General features: G+C 31.2%; 1 protein-coding gene and 1 non-coding gene across 2 annotated transcripts in view; both read right to left on the bottom strand.

Moving 5' to 3' along the window:
* Window positions 1-1,324: 1,324 nt before the first annotated feature.
* Window positions 1,325-24,616, bottom strand: part of LOC117324847 (sodium-dependent lysophosphatidylcholine symporter 1-like) — a 30,149-nt gene continuing 6,857 nt past the window's right edge. The window contains exons 6-14 of the mRNA XM_033880676.1: window positions 23,742-23,872; window positions 22,818-22,908; window positions 19,006-19,121; window positions 18,020-18,103; window positions 17,353-17,436; window positions 16,933-17,045; window positions 16,241-16,378; window positions 15,706-15,882; window positions 1,325-1,497 (exon numbers count right to left, since the gene is read on the bottom strand). Of these exons, the coding sequence (XP_033736567.1) occupies window positions 1,386-1,497; window positions 15,706-15,882; window positions 16,241-16,378; window positions 16,933-17,045; window positions 17,353-17,436; window positions 18,020-18,103; window positions 19,006-19,121; window positions 22,818-22,908; window positions 23,742-23,872 (1,046 nt within the window). The 3' untranslated portion in view covers window positions 1,325-1,385. The remainder of the gene's footprint in view (window positions 1,498-15,705; window positions 15,883-16,240; window positions 16,379-16,932; window positions 17,046-17,352; window positions 17,437-18,019; window positions 18,104-19,005; window positions 19,122-22,817; window positions 22,909-23,741; window positions 23,873-24,616) is intronic.
* Window positions 6,961-7,033, bottom strand: Trnak-cuu. The gene has a single exon. It is a non-coding gene; the product is annotated as a tRNA-Lys (tRNA).

The following is a 24,616-nucleotide window of genomic DNA, read 5'->3' as shown; positions in this document are numbered from 1 at the left end:
ATTTTGTTTTTCACATTCCCTTTTCAAATCACAGTTAGTCAGAAAAGTTGTTCACAGTTCATAAGTTTCCTGAAGTCATTGTTGATGTTAAAATTAGCACCAGAATAAATTTAACCATGAACTGGATGTGTCATATTTCTTGGTCAGCAGTGACAATGAGTGATGCACAACATTTGTTTAACCCAAGTATATATTAAATAGGTATATCGTAATCCCAGTAGATATTAACCAGGTATATTGTAACTCCAGTAGATATTAACCAGTTATATTGTAACTCCAGTAGATATTAACCAGGTATATCGTAACTCCAGTAGATATTAACCAGGTATATCATAATCCCAGTAGATATTAACCAGGTATATTGTAACTCCAGTAGATATTAACCAGGTATATCGTAACCAAAGTAGATATTAACCAGGTATATTAACTCCAGTAGATATTAACCAGGTATATCGTAACTCCAGTAGATATTAACCAGGTATATCGTAACCAAAGTAGATATTAACCAGGTATATCGTAACCAAAGTAGATATTAACCAGGTATATCGTAACTCCAGTAGATATTAACCAGGTATATCGTAACCATTGTGTAACAATATGAAATGTATTGACCGTTCTACCACGTTTGCTATGCAACGTCAGTTTTGATTGGTTTAAAACCGTATATGATTTGACGGTAATCCACTCGCGTGTCAATAATACACGCTCGTGAGTCACGGTTGTTACAATCTTTTCCCTCCAAAAGCGTGCATTTGTAAACAAACATGGCGGCGCCAAAACGTTTGAACGTCGGAGACCGTGTATTTTACAACGGAGGAATTTGCCAGATTGTTAATTTCTATCAACCAGAGCAGACTTCGCTTAACAATATGTTGTAAGGTCAATTTCCACAGGCAACCTTTGGGGAGCATTTCTACATGAATTGCTGGCCGACATCCCCGAAAGTTCTCGTAACGTTGCCCTCAACTAGCTTGGGATTGACGTCAACTTTTGAATATTCGTTCTGACGCGCACCTTATCGTTTCTTGTGAATTGTAACAGCCATGTAGCGACACATTTCCCGGGGTTTCTTTGCCGTTTTTCTATTAGGAAGAGGTAGATCTCAGAACTAAACAGTCCATGATAGATTAGAAATAATCAACTTTGACTCGTGTATTGTTGCGGGATATACAACGAGGACGAGGATATTTTGCAATAAAATTAATAACGAAGGCTGCAGAGTTATTAATTTTATTGCAAAATATCCTCGTCCTCGTTGTATATCCTGCAACAATACACGAATCATCGTTAATTATTCCTTAAATAACACAATTAACAAATCACGTAATCTTCATCAATGACAACTTTTGTTTATACAATTCTTATCCTCAGTCACAAATTGACACTCAACATTCGGTACTGAATTCATCAATGGTATCATAACTAGCACTTTTTAGAAAAACTTCATCTGGTGGAGGAGGCGAATTATCATCCTTCTTCTGTCTGGACATTTTCTTCCTGCAATTATAAAAGACATATTGTAATACGTGCTTTATATTTCTGATGTCTGTTTCAGAATAAGATATAAGACTCTTTGACAACATTGAAACAGAACCAACTCAGAAATAACAACAGGAACAAGAATAAGAACATTATAAAGGAAGGATATCGGGAACCACTGACAGTTTGACGAAGTGTACTGGAAGGTTATCCAAACATATATTAAAATCAAAGATGCGTTCATTTATGAATATGTTGCCAGAGAAATTACCTGATTTCAGTAGGATTAGAATCTATTTTAATATCATTACAAAAACGGTAATTCTATCAATCATATTTCTGCTAGTCACCGTTATCGTAAGTATTCCCCATTGTCCTTAACTTTCCCCATTATCGTAAATATTAATAATTATCGTAAAAAGGTCACAACTATCGTAAATATTCACAATTATCGTAAATATTCACAATTATCGTAAGTATTCACCGTTATCGTAAGTATTCATCATTATCGAATGTATTCACAATTATCGTAAATATTCACCATTATCGTAACTATTCACCATTATCGTAAATATTCACCATTATCGTAAGTATTCACCATAATCGTAAATATTCACCATTATCGTAACTATTCACCATTATCGTAACTATTCACCATTATCGTAACTATTCACCATTATCGTAACTATTCACCATTATCGTAAATATTCACCATTATCGTAAGTATTCACCACAATCGTGAATATTCACCATCATCATAAATATTAGCAATTACCGTAAAAAGTCACAACTATCGTAAATATTCACCATTATCATAAGTATTCACCGTTATCGTAAGAGTCCTCTTAATCGTAAGTATTAACCGTTATTATAAGTATTCATCATTATCGTATATATTCACCATTATCGTTAGTATTCACCGTTATCGTAAGTATGTATAATGTATGTATGTAACTAATGTATAACTAATAAGAAAACAACTATTTGCTGATGACACATCTCTTTTCAAAATCATACACTTTAATCCAATCATGCAGTTACCAGTCAATCTAGTGATCTTCATAATGTAAATATATGGTCCAACAAATGGTATATAATTCACCCTACTTAGACCGAATCACTTAGTCAAAAAAGAAATATTATTTCTCCCGATATCATTTACCAAAATGAAATTGTCGAAAATATTTCAGCTCATAAGCAGCTTGGTGTATTTTTTTCTGAAGGTGGTAAGTGGCATCATCATATCAACTTTATTTATAACAAAGCATATAAACGCATACATGTATTGAAGTATGAAATATCTAAAATGAATCGTAAAACGTTTATTACCATATTTACTGCTTACATAAGACCCGTACTAGAACATGGTGATATTATCCTTGATAATTGTACACAGCAGGACGCAGTACTACTAATCTATTCATATAGAGGCTGCTAGAATTATAACTTGACTACGTAAAGGATCCTCACACTATAAAATGTATTGTAAACTTGGTTGGGACACCCTTATTGCAAGAAGGGAAGAAAAGCAGACTTATTCTTTGATATAAAGTACTTAAGGAACTGCCCTTCTGTTTAACTGAATTAATTAAACCATTTTTAACAATACAAACCCATTCTTACTAAGAAATGAAAGGATCTTTACGATTCCTGTATGCAGAACAAATACATATGCCAAAAGTTCTATATCATCCACACTGAAAGATTACAATCAACTTGCAGCAAGGTTCGATCTATCCAATATCACATCATGATATCAATTCAAGCCAATTTTAAGAAAATCTGTAAGTGACGTTATGCCAGATATAACAAAAAACGTTATTTTTATTAATGCATGCGATAGAATCTACAATATTTTGACATGTCATCTGTAAGTGACGTTATGCCAGATATAAGAAAAAACGCTATTTTTTTTATTAATGCATGTGATAGAATCTACAATATTTTGATCTGTCATCTTAGGAATTCCTAAAGCAATCTTAATTTTGATCTTTACTCCCTAGCCTATACCTGTGATATGATCTGATGGACTTATTTATTCATATACTAATTGTTATCTCGAGGACAGGACTTATATGCCTGTTGTTTGATCCTTTTTCTTTATTGAAATACAATTTGTTGAGATTGTAGTTTTCACCATTATAGTAAATATTCATCATTATCATTCATATTCGCGATTATAGTAAATATTCATCATTATCATTCATATTCACCATTATCGTAAATATTCGCCATTATAGTAAATATTCATCATTATCATTCATATTACACCATTATCGTTAATATTCACCATTATAGTAAATATTCATCATTAGTGTAAAAATTCGCCGTTATAGCAAATATTCACCATCATTATAAATATTTACAATTATCGTAAGTATTCACCATCATCGTAAGTATTCACCATTATCGTAAATATCCACTGTTATTGTAAGTATTCATCGTTATCGAAATAATTACCATTATAGTAAATATTCACAATTATCATTCATATTCACCGTTGTCGTAAATATTCGCTATTATCGTAAATCTTCGCCATTATAGTAAATATTCATCATTAGTGTAAATTTTTACCATTTTCCTAAATATTCAGCATTATAGCAAATATTCAGCATCATAGTAAATATTCATCGTTATCGTAAATGTTCAGTTATCGTAAATATTCGCCATTATCGTAAATATTCACCATTAATGTAAATATTCATCATTACATTAAATATTCATCATGATCGTAAACATTCACCATTATAGTAAAGATTCATCATAATTGTAAATATTCGCAATTATCGTAAATTCGACATTATCGTAAATATTCATCATTACAATAAATATTCACCATTATTGTAAATATTTACCATTATAGTAAAGATTCATCATTAATGTAATGATTCATCATTACAGTAAATATTCATCATTACAGTAAACATTCACTGTTATTGTAAGTATTCATCAATCATCATTTTAAATATTCCCAATTATCGTAAATATTCGTTTTTATCATAAATGTTCAGCATTATAGCGTGTCTTTGTGCAAATGGTACAAATATACGAAGAAAGGAACAAACGTAATATATCGATATGTATTTACCCTATAATCAAATCATTTAAGTAAATTTGTTATATCAAGTCATGTCAAATGGACAGCAACTACGAACTGAACGTTACATCTAGAGTATCTATGTCATGACTGATCTCAGGAATGACGTAAAAGTCATATAAACAATTTTTATCTTTCCTTCCAAGTTGATTAACGATCTCGATGTTCTTACATTTACATTTAAGTTTTCTATACTTTTTTATCATTAAAATATTTACAGTCTCGTAATAATTCTTATTATGTAAACATGTTTATTTGATCTGTATCATTATAATTTACCCCACATAAAGACCGGGTAGACATATGGTCGTCCAAGCATTACTTGATATATATACTAAGATGACAAATACATTTTATAATATCACAGGTTCCGTAAGTCATAAGGGTGACGGATGATTATACATCAGGCGGTTGGATCACGTGTAGTAGGTAGACAGACCGACATAGTGTTAAACAGTTTTACAGACGGTCGTTACATTTTAAACTTTATATATACATAATATATACTGTAAAATCATTTAAATTTTATTTACTCGATTTTTATTTTTAAATTTCTTAATCTACGAACTCATTTGTCAACAAAAAGATCAAATTTGACATGAGTATATCCTTGAATATATCATATTTGGGTACACACCGACACTTATCCTCAGTAACACACCGACACTTATCCTCAGGTTCACACCGACACTTATCCTCAGGTACACACTGTCACTTATCCTCAGGTACACACAAACACTTATCCTCAGGTACACACAAACACTTATCCTCAGGTACACACCGACACTTATCCTCAGGTACACACCGACACTTATCCTTGGGTACACACCGACACTTATCCTCAGGTTCACACCGACATTTATCCTCAGGTACACACTGTCACTTATCCTCAGGTACACATTGACACTTATCGTCAGGTACATACCGACACTTATCCTCAGGTACACACCGACACTTATCCTCAGGTACACACAAACACTTATCCTCAGGCACACACCGACACTTATCCTCAGGCACACACCGACACTTATCCTCAGGTACACACAAACACTTATCCTCAGGTACACATTGACACTTATCCTCAGGCACACACCGACACTTATCCTCAGGCACACAACGACACTTATCCTTGGGTACACATTGACACTTATCCTCAGGTACACACCGACACTTATCCTCAGGTACACACCGACACTTATCCTCAGGTACACACCGACACTTATCCTCAGGTACACATTGACACTTATCCTTGGGTACACATTGACACTTATCCTCAGGTACACATTGACACTTATCCTCAGGTACACACTGTCACATATTCTCAAGTACACACCGACACTTATCCATAACACAGAACTTCGCTTTACCCAAATCTTTGTTTTAATATCTGGTGTTCAAGTCTGCCCTTCAAAGTAAGATAAAAAAAAACTCCAAATTTTTTTTTGTTAGATATGGTTTTTAAATTATACATATTTGGCAATATGCCATTGACTTGACGAAACAAACTTGTGCAAATAGTTTGTGCTTTTTAGTTCATTCTTATTTTATAATTTGTAAGCTTACCTTGACCAATTTGCCATATACTGTTTAAATAACAAATGACACGTTTACTAACTATCGAGGACCATGTATAATATCCTTAGATAGACTAATATCATGATTAATCCTACTAGTACTACAATGAAGATATCATTAATAATGCTACTACTACTATAATGAATATATATCAAGTGTTCAGAGGGGGAAGAAATCAGTGTGTTTTAATTTTAATAACCCCCCACCCACCTAATACACACAAACTTCTATTTCTGAATTTCATTCTGGTTCAGAATAGTCACACGCAATCTCATTATCTTTTGATTTTTTTCTCTACAAATTCCCAAATAGATTTAATTATAGGGTAGAGTACTTTCCTTTCAATAAAGTTTGTTTAAGTCGAGTTTGATTTCGATAATTTTTTTTTTACTTCCCATCATGATTTCACCAATTCCGTCCCCCAGCATCACTGATGAGTCCTAGAAGATGTATGATGCAGTCCTAAATTCGCTATTCAGCATATACTCTATCTAATTCATTGCTAATTAAATGCGCTTTTAATTCAAACCTTCTTCACTTAACCAAAAAATACAAAACGGTATAAAATAAGCTACTACTAATAAGTTGTGGAGCGTAGAATTGAAAATAAGCATGTTAGTGTAAATTCAAGGAAATTTTTATTTTAACGTTCCTCATTTAAAAACATGACATTCTTGAAAACTTTAAATAGAACTATGCGCATAAATCATATATATTATTATACATACAGTTGACTCTGTGTTCAAGGCTTTTCTGCATTGATACGCATCGAAGCTAGAATATATCAAAATGAAAAAAAAAAAAATAATCGCCCAACGTGGGGCTCGAACCCACGACCCCGAGATTAAGAGTCTCGTGCTCTACCGACTGAGCTAGCCGGGCAGATACCCTGTTCAAATTGTATCTTTTACCGCCTATTGGCACCCATCATAACTGTTGAATCCAGAAAAAAAAATTCCAATGAATATTTAGCAAATTCATTTTGGGTTGATTATCAAAATAATCGATGCAGTGCGCGTAGATCGATAACAACATTGTTATTTTCATACATTAACCGATGTGTGTAGTCGTGATAAGTAATGTGCTATACGCATGCGCAACGGCACTACACTACTCTCTAAATATAGAACGGCCTTAGTGTATCGTTGTGGTAATGTGTTATCGAGCTTTATTGCAAACAGTAACGAGTAACATAACAAATGGATGTAAATAATAACATTATTGCCACTGTGTTCGCTTTAAAACATAAATCTGTTCTCTTTAAAACATAATACTACTACTAAACATTGTAGTACACAATTTGATAATATTAGTACTATTTATTTATGAACGACAATTTAACGTTTTATCTCAATTCATTATTATTTGGCATTGATACCGAAAAGCTTTCTTCATTTAAAATAATTAAACCATAGTAGTTTATATTTCATCATAGATATAAACTTTAACTAAAATTGAGAAAAGTCTATCAATTTCAAAATATAAATCAATCTTTGGAGCCCATTTTAGTTTTTCACAGAAAACAATCATAATCACACTTTGCTAAAATAAAGAATACGTGCGTTAAAATAACTACATATCAAGTGACTTAATTTATGAGAGCTTCTTTTCCCTCCATAAGATACAAGGAGGAAAACAAGTAATCATTTAGTTAAATTGTCGTAAGTCATTATTTAGTTAAATTGTAGTAAGTCATCATTTAGTTAAATATCGGTAAGTCATCATTTAGTTAAATTGTGGTAGGTCATTATTTAGTTAAATATCGGTAAGTCATTATTTAGTTAAATTGTAGTAAGTCATCATTTGGTTAAATTGTAGTAAGTCATCATTTAGTTAAATTGTGGTAAGTCATTATTTAGTTAAATTGTGGTAAGTCATCATTTAGTTAAATTGTGGTAAGTCATTATTTGGTTACATTGTGGTAAGTCATTATTTGGTTACATTGTGGTAAGTCATCATTTGGTTAAATTGTAGTAAGTCATCATTTAGTTAAATTGTAGTAAGTTATTATTGAGTTAAATTGTGGTAAGTCATCATTTAGCTAAATTGTGGTAAGTCATCATTTAGTTAAATTGTGGTAAGTCATCATTTAGTTAAATTGTAGTAAGTCATTATTGAGTTAAATTGTAGTAAGTCATCATTTACTTAAATTGTAGTAAGTCATCATTTACTTAAATTGTAGTAAGTCATTATTGAGTTACATTGTGGTAAGCCATCATTTAGTTAAATTGGGGTAAGTCATCATTTAGTTAAATTGTAGTAAGTCATCATTTAGTTAAATTGTAGTAAGTCATTATTGAGTTAAATTGTGGTAAGTCATCATTTAGTTACATTGTAGTAAGTCATTATTTAGTTAAATTGTAGTAAGTCATTATTGAGTTAAATTGTGGTAAGTCATCATTTAGTTAAATTGGGGTAAGTCATCATTTAGTTAAATTGTAGTAAGTCATCATTTAGTTAAATTGGGGTAAGTCATCATTTAGTTAAATTGTAGTAAGTCATCATTTAGTTAAATTGTAGTAAGTCATTATTGAGTTAAATTGTGGTAAGTCATCATTTAGTTACATTGTAGTAAGTCATTATTTAGTTAAATTGTAGTAAGTCATTATTGAGTTAAATTGTGGTAAGTCATCATTTAGTTAAATTGGGGTAAGTCATCATTTAGTTAAATTGTGGTAAGTCATCATTTAGTTAAATTGGGGTAGGTCATTATTTAGTTAAATATCGGTAAGTCATTATTGAGTTACATTGTGGTAAGCCATCATTTAGTTAAATTGGGGTAAGTCATCATTTAGTTAAATTGTAGTAAGTCATCATTTAGTTGAATTGTAGTAAGTCATTATTGAGTTAAATTGTGGTAAGTCATCATTTAGTTACATTGTAGTAAGTCATTATTTAGTTAAATTGTAGAGAGTCATTATTGAGTTACATTGTGGTAAGTCATTATTTAGTTAAATTGTGGTTACTCATCATTTAGTTACATTGTAGTAAGTCATCATTTAGTTAAATTGTAGTTAGTCATCATTTACTTAAATTGTAGTAAGTCATCATTTAGTTAAATTGTAGTAAGTCATTATTTAGTTAAATTGTGGTAAGTCATCATTTACTTAAATTGTAGTAAGTCATCATTTAGTTAAATTGTGGTAAGTCATCATTAGGTTAAATTGTAGTAAGTCATCATTTAGCTAAATTGTGGTAAGTCATTATTGAGTTAAATTGTGGTAAGTCATCATTAAGTTAAATTGTGGTAAGTCATCATTTAGTTAAATTGTGGTAACTCATCATTTAGTTACATTGTGGTAAGTCATCATTTAGTTAAATTGTGGTAAGTCATCATTTAGCTAAATTGCAGTAAGTCATTATTGAGTTAAATTGTGGTAAGTCATCATTTAGTTAAATTGTGGTAAGTCATCATTTAGCTAAATTGTGGTAAGTCATTATTGAGTTAAATTGTGGTAAGTCATCATTAAGTTAAATTGTGGTAAGTCATCATTTAGTTAAATTGTGGTAAGTCATCATTTAGCTAAATTGTGGTAAGTCATTATTGAGTTAAATTGTAGTAATTCATTATTTAGTTAAATTGTGGTAAGTCATCATTTAGTTAAATTGTGGTAAGTCATCATTGAGTTAAATTGTGGTAAGTCATTATTTACTTAAATTGTAGTAAGTCATCATTTAGTTAAATTGTGGTAAGTCATCATTTAGTTACATTGTGGTAAGTCATCATTTAGTTACATTGTGGTAAGTCATCATTTCGTTACATTGTGGAAAGTCATCATTTAGTTAAATTGTAGTAAGTCATTATTTAGTTACATTGTGGTAAGTCATCATTTATTTAAATTGTAGTAAGCCATCATTTAGTTACATTGTAGTAAGTCATTATTGAGTTAAATTGTAGTGAGTCATTATTTAAATTGTGGTAAGTCATCATTAAGTTAAATTGTAGTAAGTCATCATTTACTTAAATTGTGGTAAGTCATCATTTAGTTACATTGTGGTAAGCCATTATTTAGTTAAATTGTGGTAACTCATCATTTACTTAAATTGTGGTAAGTCATCATTTAGTTACATTGTGGTAAGTCATCATTTAGTTACATTGTGGTAAGTCATTATCTAGTTAAATTGTGGTAAGTCATTATCTAGTTAAATTGTGGTAAGTCATTATTTAGTTACATTGTGGTAAGTCATTATTTAGTTAAATTGTAGTAAGTCATCATTTAGTTACATTGTAGTAAGTCATTATTTAGTTACATTGTAGTAAGTCATTATTTAGTTACATTGTAGTAAGTCATTATTTAGTTAAATTGTAGCGAGTCATTATTGAGTTAAATTGTAGTAAGTCATCATTTTTTTTTTTTTTTTTTTCACTCAGAAATGATCTGATTGTCAGCTATATTATATGGGTACAAAGCGACATACAAATAATATATGTAATATTTTTGTGATATTGTTAATTTATTCAATTATGTTTTATTTAACATTATCATATAAAGACAGAAAGATAATAGAGAGGGGATAGAGATGAATTTGGAGGGGGAGATAGACTCTGGAGGGGGAGAGAGACGTGGGGGAGGAGGAGAGAGAAAAAAAACGAGAGGCAGAGAGCTAAGGAGGTAGAGATTGAGAGGAGAGCGAAAGAATGTGTGTTGAGTTGAATCGAGGAGAGAGAGTGTCTTGTGACAAATACAAATATATGTCAGAAATGGAAATAATTTGAATATATGATACATGGTAAGGATAGGAGAATAGCTTAAAATATAAGGAGTAGGAAATATTCAAGGTAGATAGCTAAAGAGAAATATATAACCTTTCTTCCAGAACATTCTTTCAAAACTCTTTGTTCTTTCATTCTTTTTATTTGTTTATGCATGTAAGTCACGCTGTATCTTACTCCGAACTCATCTTTGCAATCTCACATACAAACGATTGAAAAAGGTATGTTAGGATTAAAAGTTCAAAGGACCTAAATATCTGAATATTTTATTTGTATAATTTTCTTGTGTTGTTATATGTTTTTGAGATAATAATTATTCCATGTCGCATTTGTTCATACCTGCTGAAGTAGGTTTTTTTCATATCATCATCGTGCAAGTTTTATCCTTATTTTTTTTTATTATTTCATTCTTCATGTTTCACTTCTTATATTAATATAAATATTTGATGTCTATTCTATTATATCAAAGAGTTCAGCTTCCGTGTTGGTCATATCAACTCTTACCACTTTCACTGACTGTCGATACAACAGAACAGACGATACATTAGATATATCTATATTTTTCACAATTTTTTAATACTAGTTAGACATACACATAACTTCAATAATGAATAATATGCATTACAACTGTCATTATTATCAATAGAATAAGCTCACATTGTAATCAATATAAATAATTGATCGATCCATTATTATTTTAATTATTTTCAGCTTCCGTGATGGTCAGACAAAGGAACAAATCAATATTTATTATATGTTTTCTATCAAATAGTTAATCATCTGATATTTTCCATAGATGCAACCCAACTCATATTTCAAAACTAAACATGGGTTTACGAATTTCCTTTTTTGATCGCTCAAATGAAATGTTTTAAAAATTGTAAAGCCAACCATGCATAAAATTATGTTTATTTCCGTGTACATTTTTTGCCCAATTTTGTAACCAAGTAGGATATATTGTAGTTTCCTTAAATTTACATTGAAGCCATGTTTCATAAAAATAACGATTAGCTTATTCCAAAATATTTCAAAATATTGGCATTCAATAAAATAATGATTGTAGGTTTCTGTTACACCGCAGACATTACACAAATTGTTCTCTTCCATTCTCCATTTGTGGAGCTGGTACTTACTAGGAATAATGCAGTGTAACAATTTCCACTTAAAAATTTTGTGTTTGTTTTCCTTCAATTTTCTGAAGGTGAAATAGATAAAATCTTCAAATATTTGTGTTTCTTTTATGTCAAATTGCTTTCGCCAATATTCAAAATTGTGCGTAGGTACGACCTTTTTCTGCAATGCTTTTTGATATAATATTGTATTATTCAGATCGTCTAACTCCAAATAAGTCTTTGTTTTTTTGTCGTAAAGTGCTAATTTATCAGCACATTTAACCCATGTTTTCGTCGACTCTTCTGTTTTTAATATAATTTTCCATCTATTTGGTATAGCTTTTTTTTAGTTAAGCTACTTCACTTATCCAATTTCGCTTGTCTGATAATTTGTTGTATATAATATGTTCATCTAAATATCCATGATTATTTATTACATCTGCTATTCTTATTATGTTTTGCTTTACTCAGTGCTTATTTATTAGTGCTTTACCTTTAAATTGTATATATATGTCTATTTCCCCATAATACTTCATTTCTGATGTCAGCGAAATTTTGGCACTCTTTTTTTATACCTCCACCCAGTTTTATCCAGGAGCTCAAAACTTGAATATAAAAGTCATCATTTAGTTACATTGTAGTAAGTCATTATTTAGTTAAATTGTTGTAAGTCATCATTACGTTAAATTGTAGCGAGTCATTATTGAGTTAAATTGTAATAAGTCATTATTTAAATTGTGGTAAGTCATCATTTAGTAAGATTGTGGTAAGCCATCATTTAGTTACATTGTAGTAAGTCATTATTTAGTTAAATTGTAGTAAGTCATCTTTTAGTAAGATTGTGGTAAGCCATCATTTAGTTACATTGTAGTAAGTCATTATTTAGTTAAATTGTAGCGAGTCATTATTGAGTTAAATTGTGGTAAGTCATCATTTAGTTACATTGTAGTAAGTCATCTTTTACTTAAATTGTAGTAAGTCATTATTTAGTTAAATTGGGGTAAGTCATCATTTAGCTAAATTGTGGTAAGTCATCATTTAGTTAAATTGTGGTAAGTCATCATTAGGTTAAACTGTGGTAAGTCATCATTAAGTTAAATTGTAGTAAGTCATTATTTAGTTAAATTAGGGTAAGTCATCATTTAGCTAAATTGTGGTAAGTCATCATTTAGTTAAATTGTGGTAAGTCATCATTTAGCTAAATTGTGGTAAGTCATCATTTAGTTAAATTGTGGTAAGTCATCATTAAGTTAAATTGTGGTAAGTCATCATTAGGTTAAACTGTGGTAAGTCATCATTAAGTTACGTTGTGGTTAGCCTGAATACCATGGCGCTCTGAAAGTCGGTATCACTACTTCAATTGAAATATCATGTATTCCCCAAAATCTTTTTGTTATCACTTTAGAACATGCTTTAAAAAAAGATGTGGAGTGCGATTTTCATGAATATGTCAAAATGTTGACCATTACACTTTACAAATAGAATAATTGGCTGTAGCGCGAGCTAGAAACTAATTTATTGCATTATAAACAGTTTTGCTTTGATAAAATGTCAGATGTTAAAGTGAAGAAATCTCATTAGGACTAAGTGTTTTATTTTTATCATTATTTATCATTATTTATCATTCATTATTTATCATTATATAAACGTCAAGCAGTATTGATATCAACCTAATCAACTTACATCAATAAATATGTTTTCCTGTAGGACACGTTTCTTTGAATGGATGTTCAACAGGTATGGATATTAATTTTATCAACATTGCCACCATGTGACTATGTTATTGTTTATTATTTTGTTATTATTATGGGGAAAGTCGTTTATAAGTTGGTAAAACTTGCTGACTAATACCTTTGTCATGTTTGTATGTCAATAAAATATGTTTAAACTAACAAAAAAACAAAACAAAACAAAAACAAAAACAAAACAAAAAAATACCAAAACTCTATTGAATTAACGTGCCGTTCCTAAGTAGTGAGCTTAATTGTTTCCGTTACCTTACAAGACAAATACCTTGGAGGATAAAAGGAAATTCAACACAACATCACAAAGAAATAAAATGGAACCAAGCCGAAATGTTACTTTATCACACCAGGAAGCAGCAAAACCAGCAAACACACGAAAGTAGAAAGACTGAACCAGTTTTTAACCTTGGAAGTCATACAGGTGAAAATCAGGTAATGTCTCGAAAATATTGACTGAAAACCGTCAGATAGAGGACTGAAACAGATTTTCATTATTTGAGAGAAATATGGATATCATTATACTGCGCATGTTCTTTCTTTTTTTAGATCAGACTGACTGTCATTATAAAAGATATGTATTACCTTCTAACGATAGATATTCTTTGAAAATAAAAATCGGCCCAGTTTTACCCCGTCCATCAGCCCCTAGGGGACAAGATCGATATGGGTTTACCATCAAACTGTCATCACAACTGATAATTCTGAGTTTGAAGATACTCCAAAATAGATTTTACCGTATTTTGGTCTTGCGAAGATTTTTGTTTTAATTTCAGCCAATTTGCTTCCTTTTTCCTATCCCTCAGGCCCCTGATGACCATCTACATGTACATCGAAAGTGCAAATTGTTTATAGATGGACAATCCGCGATTGTAAACGGTCACCTGACATTTCGTCTCATGTGACCTAAAATCTTATTCGATATCTCACTCAAGTTGAGAATCTCAAATACGAAAATCTAAAATGATCATATAAAGTATTTAAACCTGATTGTCTCCTAGAAATCATATTGATATACTTACTCATGGCGTTCTTTTATCAAATATTCTGTACAAAAGTCTCCTAATGTCTATCCTAATACTTCCAAAAGTTCGATTTATGTCCCGATAACCGGTTTTTAAAGACCCGTAAGGTAAATATCAAGGTACATCGGCATGGAAAGCCATGTTAAAGTACCTAACTCGAAACAGTATCCTCTGGCTCTGACACAAAATGTCTACATCAGACATGGTGTCAGTGCCATAGTTAACTCGGGTTGGGGTAAAGGGATATCTTATCTACTTATCTGAGCAAAGGGATTTAAATGAATATTGACATTGTGTTTTCTTTTTTTCTGGAAGAAACTTAAGTTGCAAACAAAACTAAAATTGGATTATCTTATCATCTTAATAAATCTACTCAGTATAGTAATAGTCATAGTATAGGCCGAATAATGAAAACAAAATCAGAATATAGTGGTGTGTCCTTCTAGGACACTTCAGTGGTGTTAGTGGCCCAGACAACGAAAATAACAAATGTTAAAAAGAGTGGCACAATAACCATATATGAAGTGAAATAGTGATAGTTTTATCATGTAATTAGCAACCGTGTGGTGTTTTATCAAAGCAACGGTTCATCTTTTTTTAATTAAACTTCTTCATACTCGGTATGCAATGTCTACATGCGACGTGCGTTTCGTAATTACAAGTGGAGATAAACCCAGGATTATAAAATAGTGTTCTAACCAAGAGCTGTCAATTTGGGTCAAGGTCACTGCTTTATTCAGATTCTAATCCGGTCAGTCCGATTAATTCTGATTTAACAACGCAAACAAATTATATATATATAAATATTTCGAAATGAAGACAATCGCATAGAAAACCAAAAGCAATTAAAGCAAATATATCAATTGCAATTAAAGCAAATATATAAATAAAGCGCGTTTACTGCCATGCTCATGCATAAAAGTAGTGACCTTGACCCTGCGTTGGTCCAATCAAACGTTACTTCTTTTCTGCTATCAAGCTGCGGATTTGTTTACGTCTATCCTCGTTGATCGGATACATCCAGAGGAAAATAAGAGCGGCAAGACAGAAGATGACAGGACCAGGGACAATAAGTAAACGTAGCGCTAGGCCTACAGACTCCGGCTGTCGACATTCGCCAGTCTGGTACCCGCCAATCCTGTAAATAAATCATACTAATATAGAGAACCAGGGACGTATGATAATTATAATGGAGATGAAGTACAAAACATGTGTCGATAAGGTTAAATGGGCCATCCTACATGTAATATATTCCTAGTAGATAACACTCTTTATAATTGACCTTATTAAATAAAGTGTTCTTAATCGAAGCTTCACAAACTGAAGGCATATCTCCATATTTTACACTTTTTTTCAGTTTTCTGTAATCAGTTGTAATGATGAAGAAACATATGGTTTGCTCTGTAAAACATTTGTCATGAATTTTCTACTGATGTGAAAGTTATAAATGAAGTATAGCTTAACATCGATATCACGCTGATTAGTGTCATACTCACGCTAAAACCACCTGGGAAATTCCTAGGGCCAACCCGGCCGCTAACTTATTGAAAAAGACGTAAAATGAATAAAAAATGGCATCCTTTCGTTGCCCCGTCTCCAACATAAATTCATCCAGAACATCAGGAAGCATCGACCTACAATGGTAAAGTCTCGCATCAAGACCAATCAAACTAAAACGGTCAAGTCTCGCATCAAGACCAATCAAACTAAAATGGTCAAGTCTCACATCAAGACCAATCAAACTAAAATGGTAAAGTCTCGCATCAAGACCAATCAAACTAAAATAGTCAAGTCTCACATCAAGACCAATCAAACTAAAATGGTCAAGTCTCACATCAAGACCAACCAAACTAAAATGGTCAAGTCTCACATCAAGACCAATCAAACTAAAATGATCAAGTCTCACATCAAGACCAATCAAACTAAAATGGTCAAGTCTCGAATCAAGACCAATCAAACTAAAACGGTCAAGTCTCGAATCAAGACAAATCAAACTAAAACGGTCAAGTCTCGAATCAAGACCAATCAAACTAAAACGGTCAAGTCTCGAATCAAGACTAATCGAACTAAAATAGTAAAGCCTCACATATCAAGCCTAATCAACCTAAACCTACTCGTGTCATATCAATATAAATCAAAATGATGGAGCCAATGTTATACATGAGAAAGGTTGTCATTTTCTACATACCACGGTAATAATAACGAGACAGCCACGCTGAAACCTGCTAGTACCAATATGGCGTAGTAGACATAAATATTGTCTGTGATATACAGCTGGGACAATAACGTCGGGATAAACAGCTGTAACAAACAGATACATAAAATAACAAAATCTCCCTTTTGTTAATGCAATAATTGATTTTTTTTGTCGTGATAAATCTATTTCGTAATTTCTGGGGTATTTTTTGTTTTTGTTATTTTTTTTGCAATTTGTCGTGATAAATCTTTTTTTTTTTGTAATTTATTTTATTGATCTACTACTGGATGCTTTTCGCGATCATATATTTTGTTAGTAGTTAAAATGTTTTGATAACCATTGAAATAATACACATGATTATGATTATTTGTTTAATTCTATATAGATATACACGCTTACATAAATACTCACTATTATTCCAACTGCATATGTAGATTTCTTACCAAATCTTAATAATATTTTCTGCCATATAGGAATCGAAAGTATAGACGTTGCCTGTCAACAGAAGACAATGTCACTTTAATAAAAACATTTATTACCATACTTAAATGTATGACCAAATGACAATGTCACTTTAACAAAAAGATTTATTACCATACTTAAATGTATGACCAAATGACAATGTCACTTTAATAAAAACATGTATTACCATACCAAATGAACTGTCTGTCTGTTATAAATCTTATTTGAAATGCAAAAACACCGTTATTAATAATGACATGGATAGTGACGTGAGAAGTGGAGGAAGGGAGGTAACCATCTCGGGAGATCTATTAATTATTTATCATATAAACCATTTGTCAAAGATGGTTGCATGTCTGCTTAATCTGAGCAAGGGACAATTTACAGAATAACATTGCGTTCTCTTACATCTATATGTATCATGCTGAACAAAAACAATAACATTAACATTGCTAACACAAAAAAATCCCAACCAATAACAGGAAAATTGGCTGAAAAAGGAGAATCACTAGAATTGGGGAGAGACTAGGTGTTGTACCGAGGTCTCCACCATTACAGTAAGAATTACTTTAGTCAAACAATAATGAAAATACCTGATTATATGTAGGATACGTACTAAAAGGACAACCATGAATGTAGAGAAATAGTCCCCTAAGTGAATGGCGTGAGTTGTAAATAGCGCAAGATTACCTTGTACGACCTGAAAAATATAAGATACATTACATGGTGTATTCCAATTTCACTTTACTATTAATATTTAATGACCATTTAAGGACCTTTTTAACGGATTTATCTCTTATTTCTGACAATCAAAACACTAAAACAGTGACTTTGGAGGAGATTTAGTAAGAGCCCTACTCTGGTTAGTTTAAACCCAGGTTAGTTTAAACCCTAACTGTGGCTTCAACCGACGCGGTAAGTTTTACACCACTGGTACGCAAGTGGAGCACGCCTCTTCTAATTGTTTTAAACAGAAAACATTAACACACTGATGTTTCTTAAATAATTCATATGATTAAATCATTCTATATGATTTTAGTTTGGTGTTGATTAAAACATATTAAGTTATTTTGTGAACCTGGGTTTTCTTATATTCAGATTCAGCGGTGATACGTTCATTCATGAATTTTACTTCACCTTCCAGAGGTTTGACAATTTAAAAAAAGAAGGAAGTGGAACATGATATAGTAATATTCAGGCTTATTGGACGTAACACAACGTAATTGGAGGTAATTCCCAATAATACTAATCCTACATCAACTGTGATTAAATTGTGATTAAATTATCAACAAATTGAGTCGCCTGCTTTTTGAACTGAACGCTATCAGAAACAATTCTGACTGCATGGATATGTTTCGTCTAATTGATGTTAATTATATATCTCGATCAAATTGTTATTATAAATGACTTCAGGAATCGGAAACATGTTTGATATGTGACGAGATCAGAAATTCCATTTGTCAATCGTTTACTGACTACGCGCACGGGATATGAAGGGAGAGTAAAAATAGATATAGAGATCGCCTTGTTCAGTTTGTCAGATGACCCAATAATGTATTTCGTATAAATTTTTTTCTAGACCAAAGTATAGATGATACTCACAGCTATGGCTAGAGAAATGAAGAGGAAGGCAAAGGAAAGGCGAACATAAGATTTACTACCCATCACCAACTTTAGTCCGGAACAGAAATCTTCGTTATCATCTGTGACTATGCCTACTGTATAAAGAAAACACACCAAAAAGAAATTATTGTTACGTATTAAAATAAAATAAAGTTTCGTGTGTATTTGAATATACAAATTGATTTTTCAAAATATCAATTGCATAATAGAATACTCCAGTTGACATATGTTGACAAGAAATGACAGGGCTGTATCAAATCCGGTACCAGGAAAGTATGTCAACAAAAGAGATATCACAGAATAGAAACCCCTAGTAAAACATGTCAATCAACTTCGACATTTGTCTCCTATATGGACTTAAAATCAAAATCAAATCGTCTAATGAAATAAAAACAAATATTGATTCACATCAATATGTATGTTTAACACCTTTCGGGTTTCTTTGGATAAAAAAAATTTCATGAAAGGATATCGATTGCTTTCATTTAGTTTACCTAAAAAATACATCCCCGTATCATAATATATGGGGGAATTATTAAAGGAGCACAAGTCGTCAGAAAAGTTCACGTAAATGAACAATTAACTACCAAATGATTGATAAAGTGTTTCGAGTATCTGAAAATCGTTATATAAATGTAATCAGATTATTCCAGTCGCAGGATTTAAACTGTCATCTCAAAGATCAATCAAGTAACATTTCAACAACTAATATCAAGCCTAAATGATAGTTAGTAATACCTTAAGTAAAGTTAGTAATAAATTAATGATATTTTCAATACCATAATGATAATTAGTAATACCTTAATGATAGTTAGTAATACCTTAATGATAGCTAGTAATACCTTAATGATAGCTAGTAATACCTTAATTATAGTTGGTAATACATTAATGATAATTAGTAATACATTAATGATACATAGTAATACCTTAATGATAATTAGTAATACCTTAATGATAGTTGGTAATACCTTAATGATACATAGTAATACCTTAATGATAATTAGTAATACCTTAATGATAGTTGGTAATACCTTAATGATAGTTGGTAATACCTTAATGATAGTTGGTAATACATAAATGATAGTTAGTAATACCTTAATGATAATTAGTAATACCTTAATGATAGTTAGTAATACCTTAATGATAGTTGGTAATACCGTAATGATAGTTAGTTATACCTTAATGATAGTTAGTAATACCTTAATGATAATTAGTAATACCTTAATGATAGTTAGTAATACCTTAATGATAGTTGGTAATACCGTAATGATAGTTAGTTATACCTTAATGATAGTTAGTAATACCTTAACGATAGTTAGTAATACCTTAATGATAGTTAGTAATACCGTAATGATAGTTAGTAATACCTTAATGATAGTTAGTAATACCTTAATGATAGTTAGTAATACCTTAATTATAGTTGGTAATACATAAATGATAGTTAGTAATACATTAATGATAGTTGGTTATACCTTAATTATAGTAAGTAATACCTTAACGATAGTTATTAATACCTTAATTATAGTAAGTAATACCTTAATGATAGTTAGTAATACCTTAATTATAGTTAGTAATATCTTAATGATAGTTAGTAATACCTTAATTAGGGGATAGTATGTTGTTGTGAGTGGCTATACTGGCGATTAGAACATGAAATTTGGTTTGAACTCGAGACCGATAGGTCGAGAGTTTAAACCAAATTTCATGTTCTAATCGCCAGTATAGCCACGAAAAACAACGTACTATCCCCATTCTAACACGTTTACTATCGCATATATTTAGATACATTGTTTTACATCGCTACAAGTACGCTGTACTCTGTGACCTCCGCTAGTTACGTGTCATACTGTGGCGGATTGACCAATCAGAGAGAAGCTTTCAAAGTCGGTCAATTGGCCACGCCCATACTGGCGATAGTTCGATCTGTATGTTGACGAAGCGGTGTATTTGGATTGTTGTGAAAGTCCCGTTACAGAAGATTTAACGACATATTTGGATTTATGCAGTATGCATAACGACATGGGCGTTTTGATAAAGTCAGAGTTGATGTGTTTCTTTAGGCTCAATCGTTATGTGAAAGTTATGTGCACTTGTTCCATTTCATTTCGGATTTTACTTGACCTTAGATGCTTACACACGGACGAAATGAACGTTTCAATCAATAAATGACGGTAAGAATGAAGTTAACGATTTTTGTTAAATTTATGAAGTTAATTCATTCTATTCGATTTCTTCACTTTCGATTCCAATATCACGGGTCATCAATCATAAATGGTGCAGAGTGTTGAATTTCGCTACGAGTCGAACTTGACGCCATATTGTTTTGATTAGAAACGGGGCGTGGCTTAACACGATATGTAATGGTTCTATCGCAGATTAGAAGTCGGTCCGCAACCAATCAAAACACGCGTTGCAAACGAATCGTGTTAGAATGATAGTTAGTAATACCTTAACGATAGTTAGTAATACATTTATTATAGTTGGTATTACCTTAATGATAGTTAGTAATACATTAATGATTATTAGTAATATCTTAATGATAGTAAGAAATACATTACTGATAGTTAATAAAACCTTAATGATAGTTAGTTATACCTTAAAGATGGTTAGCATTACCCTACATATACTTAGTAATACATTAATGATAGTTAGTATTACCTTAATGATAGTATTACCTTAATGACAGTTAGTGATACCTTAATGATAGTATTACCTTAATGACAGTTAGTGATACCTTAATGATAGTATTACCTTAATGACAGTTAGTGATACCTTAATGGGAGCCAGTTATACATGAATGAGAGCTAGTAATACCTTACTCATAGATAGTTATATATAATGATACATAGTAATATCTAACGATACATAGTAATATCCAATGATACATAGTAATATCCAATGATACATAGTAATATCCAATGATACATAGTAATATCTAATGATACATAGTAATATCCAATGATACATAGTAATATCTCATGATACATAGTAATATCTAATGATACATAGTAATATCTCATGATAGATAGTAATATCTAATGATACATAGTAATATCTAATGATACATAGTAATATCTCATGATACATAGTAATATCTCATGATAGATAGTTATATCTCATGATACATAGTAATATCTAATGATACATAGTAATATCCAATGATACATAGTAATATCTAATGATACATAGTAATATCCAATGATACATAGTAATATCTAATGATACATAGTAATATCTCATGATACATAGTAATATCTAATGATACATAGTAATATCTAATGATACATAGTAATATCCAATGATAGATAGTAATATCTAATGATACATAGTAATATCCAATGATACATAGTAATATCCAATGATACATAGTTATATCTCATGATACATAGTAATATCTAATGATACATAGTAATATCTAATGATACATAGTAATATCTAATGATACATAGTAATATCTCATGATACATAGTAATATTTCATGATACATAGTAATATCTAATGATACATAGTAATATCCAATGATACATAGTAATATCCAATGATACATAGTAATATCCAATGATACATAGTAATATCTAATGATACATAGTAATATCTAATTATAGATAGTTATAGTTCGTAATATCTAATGATAGTTAGTAATACATGAATGATTTTTTTCGGCGAATTATTTATAATGAGAACAAGCAACACGCAATACACTAATGTATTAAACACATAATCATACATGTACATGGTGCTTTCTAACATTTATCTATATTGAAATGAATAAAAAAGTGGGTAAAGCAAACCTTGTTTTTCACGCGTGCCGAAAAACACCGTTAAGGAGCAAAACAGGTAAATCCCTATCATGACAGCAGAGCCATATATGTAGGACATCTCCTGAGAACATACAACATTTTATCAAGATTAATGTTGAAAATTCATTTCAAAGGCCGTGTTAAGCAAACATGTTTGGTTCAAGATATAATTGAAATATCGTGCGGCCTAAAGGATAATGCATTTTATGAAATGAGTCATAGAATTTAAAAAAAAAAAAAAAAAAATTGCAAACAAAAATTAAAACGAAGCATGGTCCATATAATCTCATAAGTACACTTTTTATTTCATAACTCAGAAAACTATAATTCTGACAGGTTTCAAAGTAGAAATGTGGAAGATTTGTTGCCCCACTTTCAATTCATTACGTAAAGTTATTGTCCATATCATGACGTCACAATAGATTTCTGATAGGCATAACAAATGAAAACAATAATACAATGTAAATTACACTCATCACATCAGCAAAATTATATTTTTTCTGCGTGCCCACTGATTGGTTAGAACAGTGTCACGGAACTGTGTCACTTTTGTTATTGATCGAATTTTCTTTTTTCTTTTTCTTTTAAATTTTCAATAAAGAAAATAACAAAAACATGTTTAGAAAAAGTTAAACATCAAGAAAAAAACGGGGGAAAAAAGCTATTGTAGCATTTTGATTTCGTTCGTCCTCGATGTTTTTTTGTTAGGTCGATATAACCATGTATCGACCTTATAAAAATGTTATAATCATATAATATTACATGGGCGAATCACTGGATAACAGGCCGATTATGTGATGAACACATTGTCCGTAGTAATGTTATTCTTTTATCAAATATCTTTCATTATAACAACATAGGTGCGTTCTCTTTAGAACAAACATCACAGGATCGTTCGGGTTAGAAAAAATGAACCTGATTTTCGAGTTGCTCGGGTGATGCTGTGGCCTTCACGTCCTTACAGTCACCAGCTATTCTGTACTTGTTTATAAGCTGGCCCTGTACTACGGATGCTAACAGCACCCCGATGGCCTCTGATACCATTCCTGGAACAAGAGATGAACAAGTCTGGTATTGTCTCCAACATAATGTTTTATGGTAACACAATCAAATTTTTACAGCGACACAAACATACAATAAAACAATCAATAAGAAATACCAGTCAATGTGTGCATGGCATGTTTATATCTTCTGGTAATACAGAGTAACGAAAATGAATATCAAAAGGTAATACCAGAGGAATTTGCTTCTGGGTTGTAGTAATAGGAAAAACTATTAGCCCCTACTCCTACTACATCTACGATGCATCGACTATGGAACGGAAGTAGACCTGATTGGTGGACATTTATAGTTTAATAGTACTGTCTATAGAGCTGTCGACTAATCATATTGCCTCCCAGCATACCGCTCTAAAACTACTGACTACCTCCGTTCCATCGTCGGCTATCACGATCGCTTTTGGTCCATCTTCTCATCTTTAAACAATTGTAACACAACAAAAGAAAAGCATGCACATTTTTCGCGCCATTCTCGGAATTTCTTTCATGGAAGAATGAAAAGAATTTTTCGACCAACACATTTAAGTATTTACCATGAAAACAAAGAAAAATTAATTATACCAATATGAAAAAAAAATCCGAGAATGGCGCGAAAAATGTGACGTCACAATACGACAATTGACGTTGCGTATTGATTTGAGAAAAAGAATCCCATATAAAACCAGTAAAATTGAAAATTATTTTCAAAAATTAAATATAAGCGTTGATGTCAATTATTTTTTACTTTCATAG

This window comes from Pecten maximus, chromosome 4 (genome assembly GCF_902652985.1).
Source record: "Pecten maximus chromosome 4, xPecMax1.1, whole genome shotgun sequence".
NCBI lineage: Eukaryota > Metazoa > Mollusca > Bivalvia > Pectinida > Pectinidae > Pecten > Pecten maximus.
Note: the sequence above shows the minus strand (reverse complement) of the source record. Positions and strands in the feature narration are given on the sequence as shown.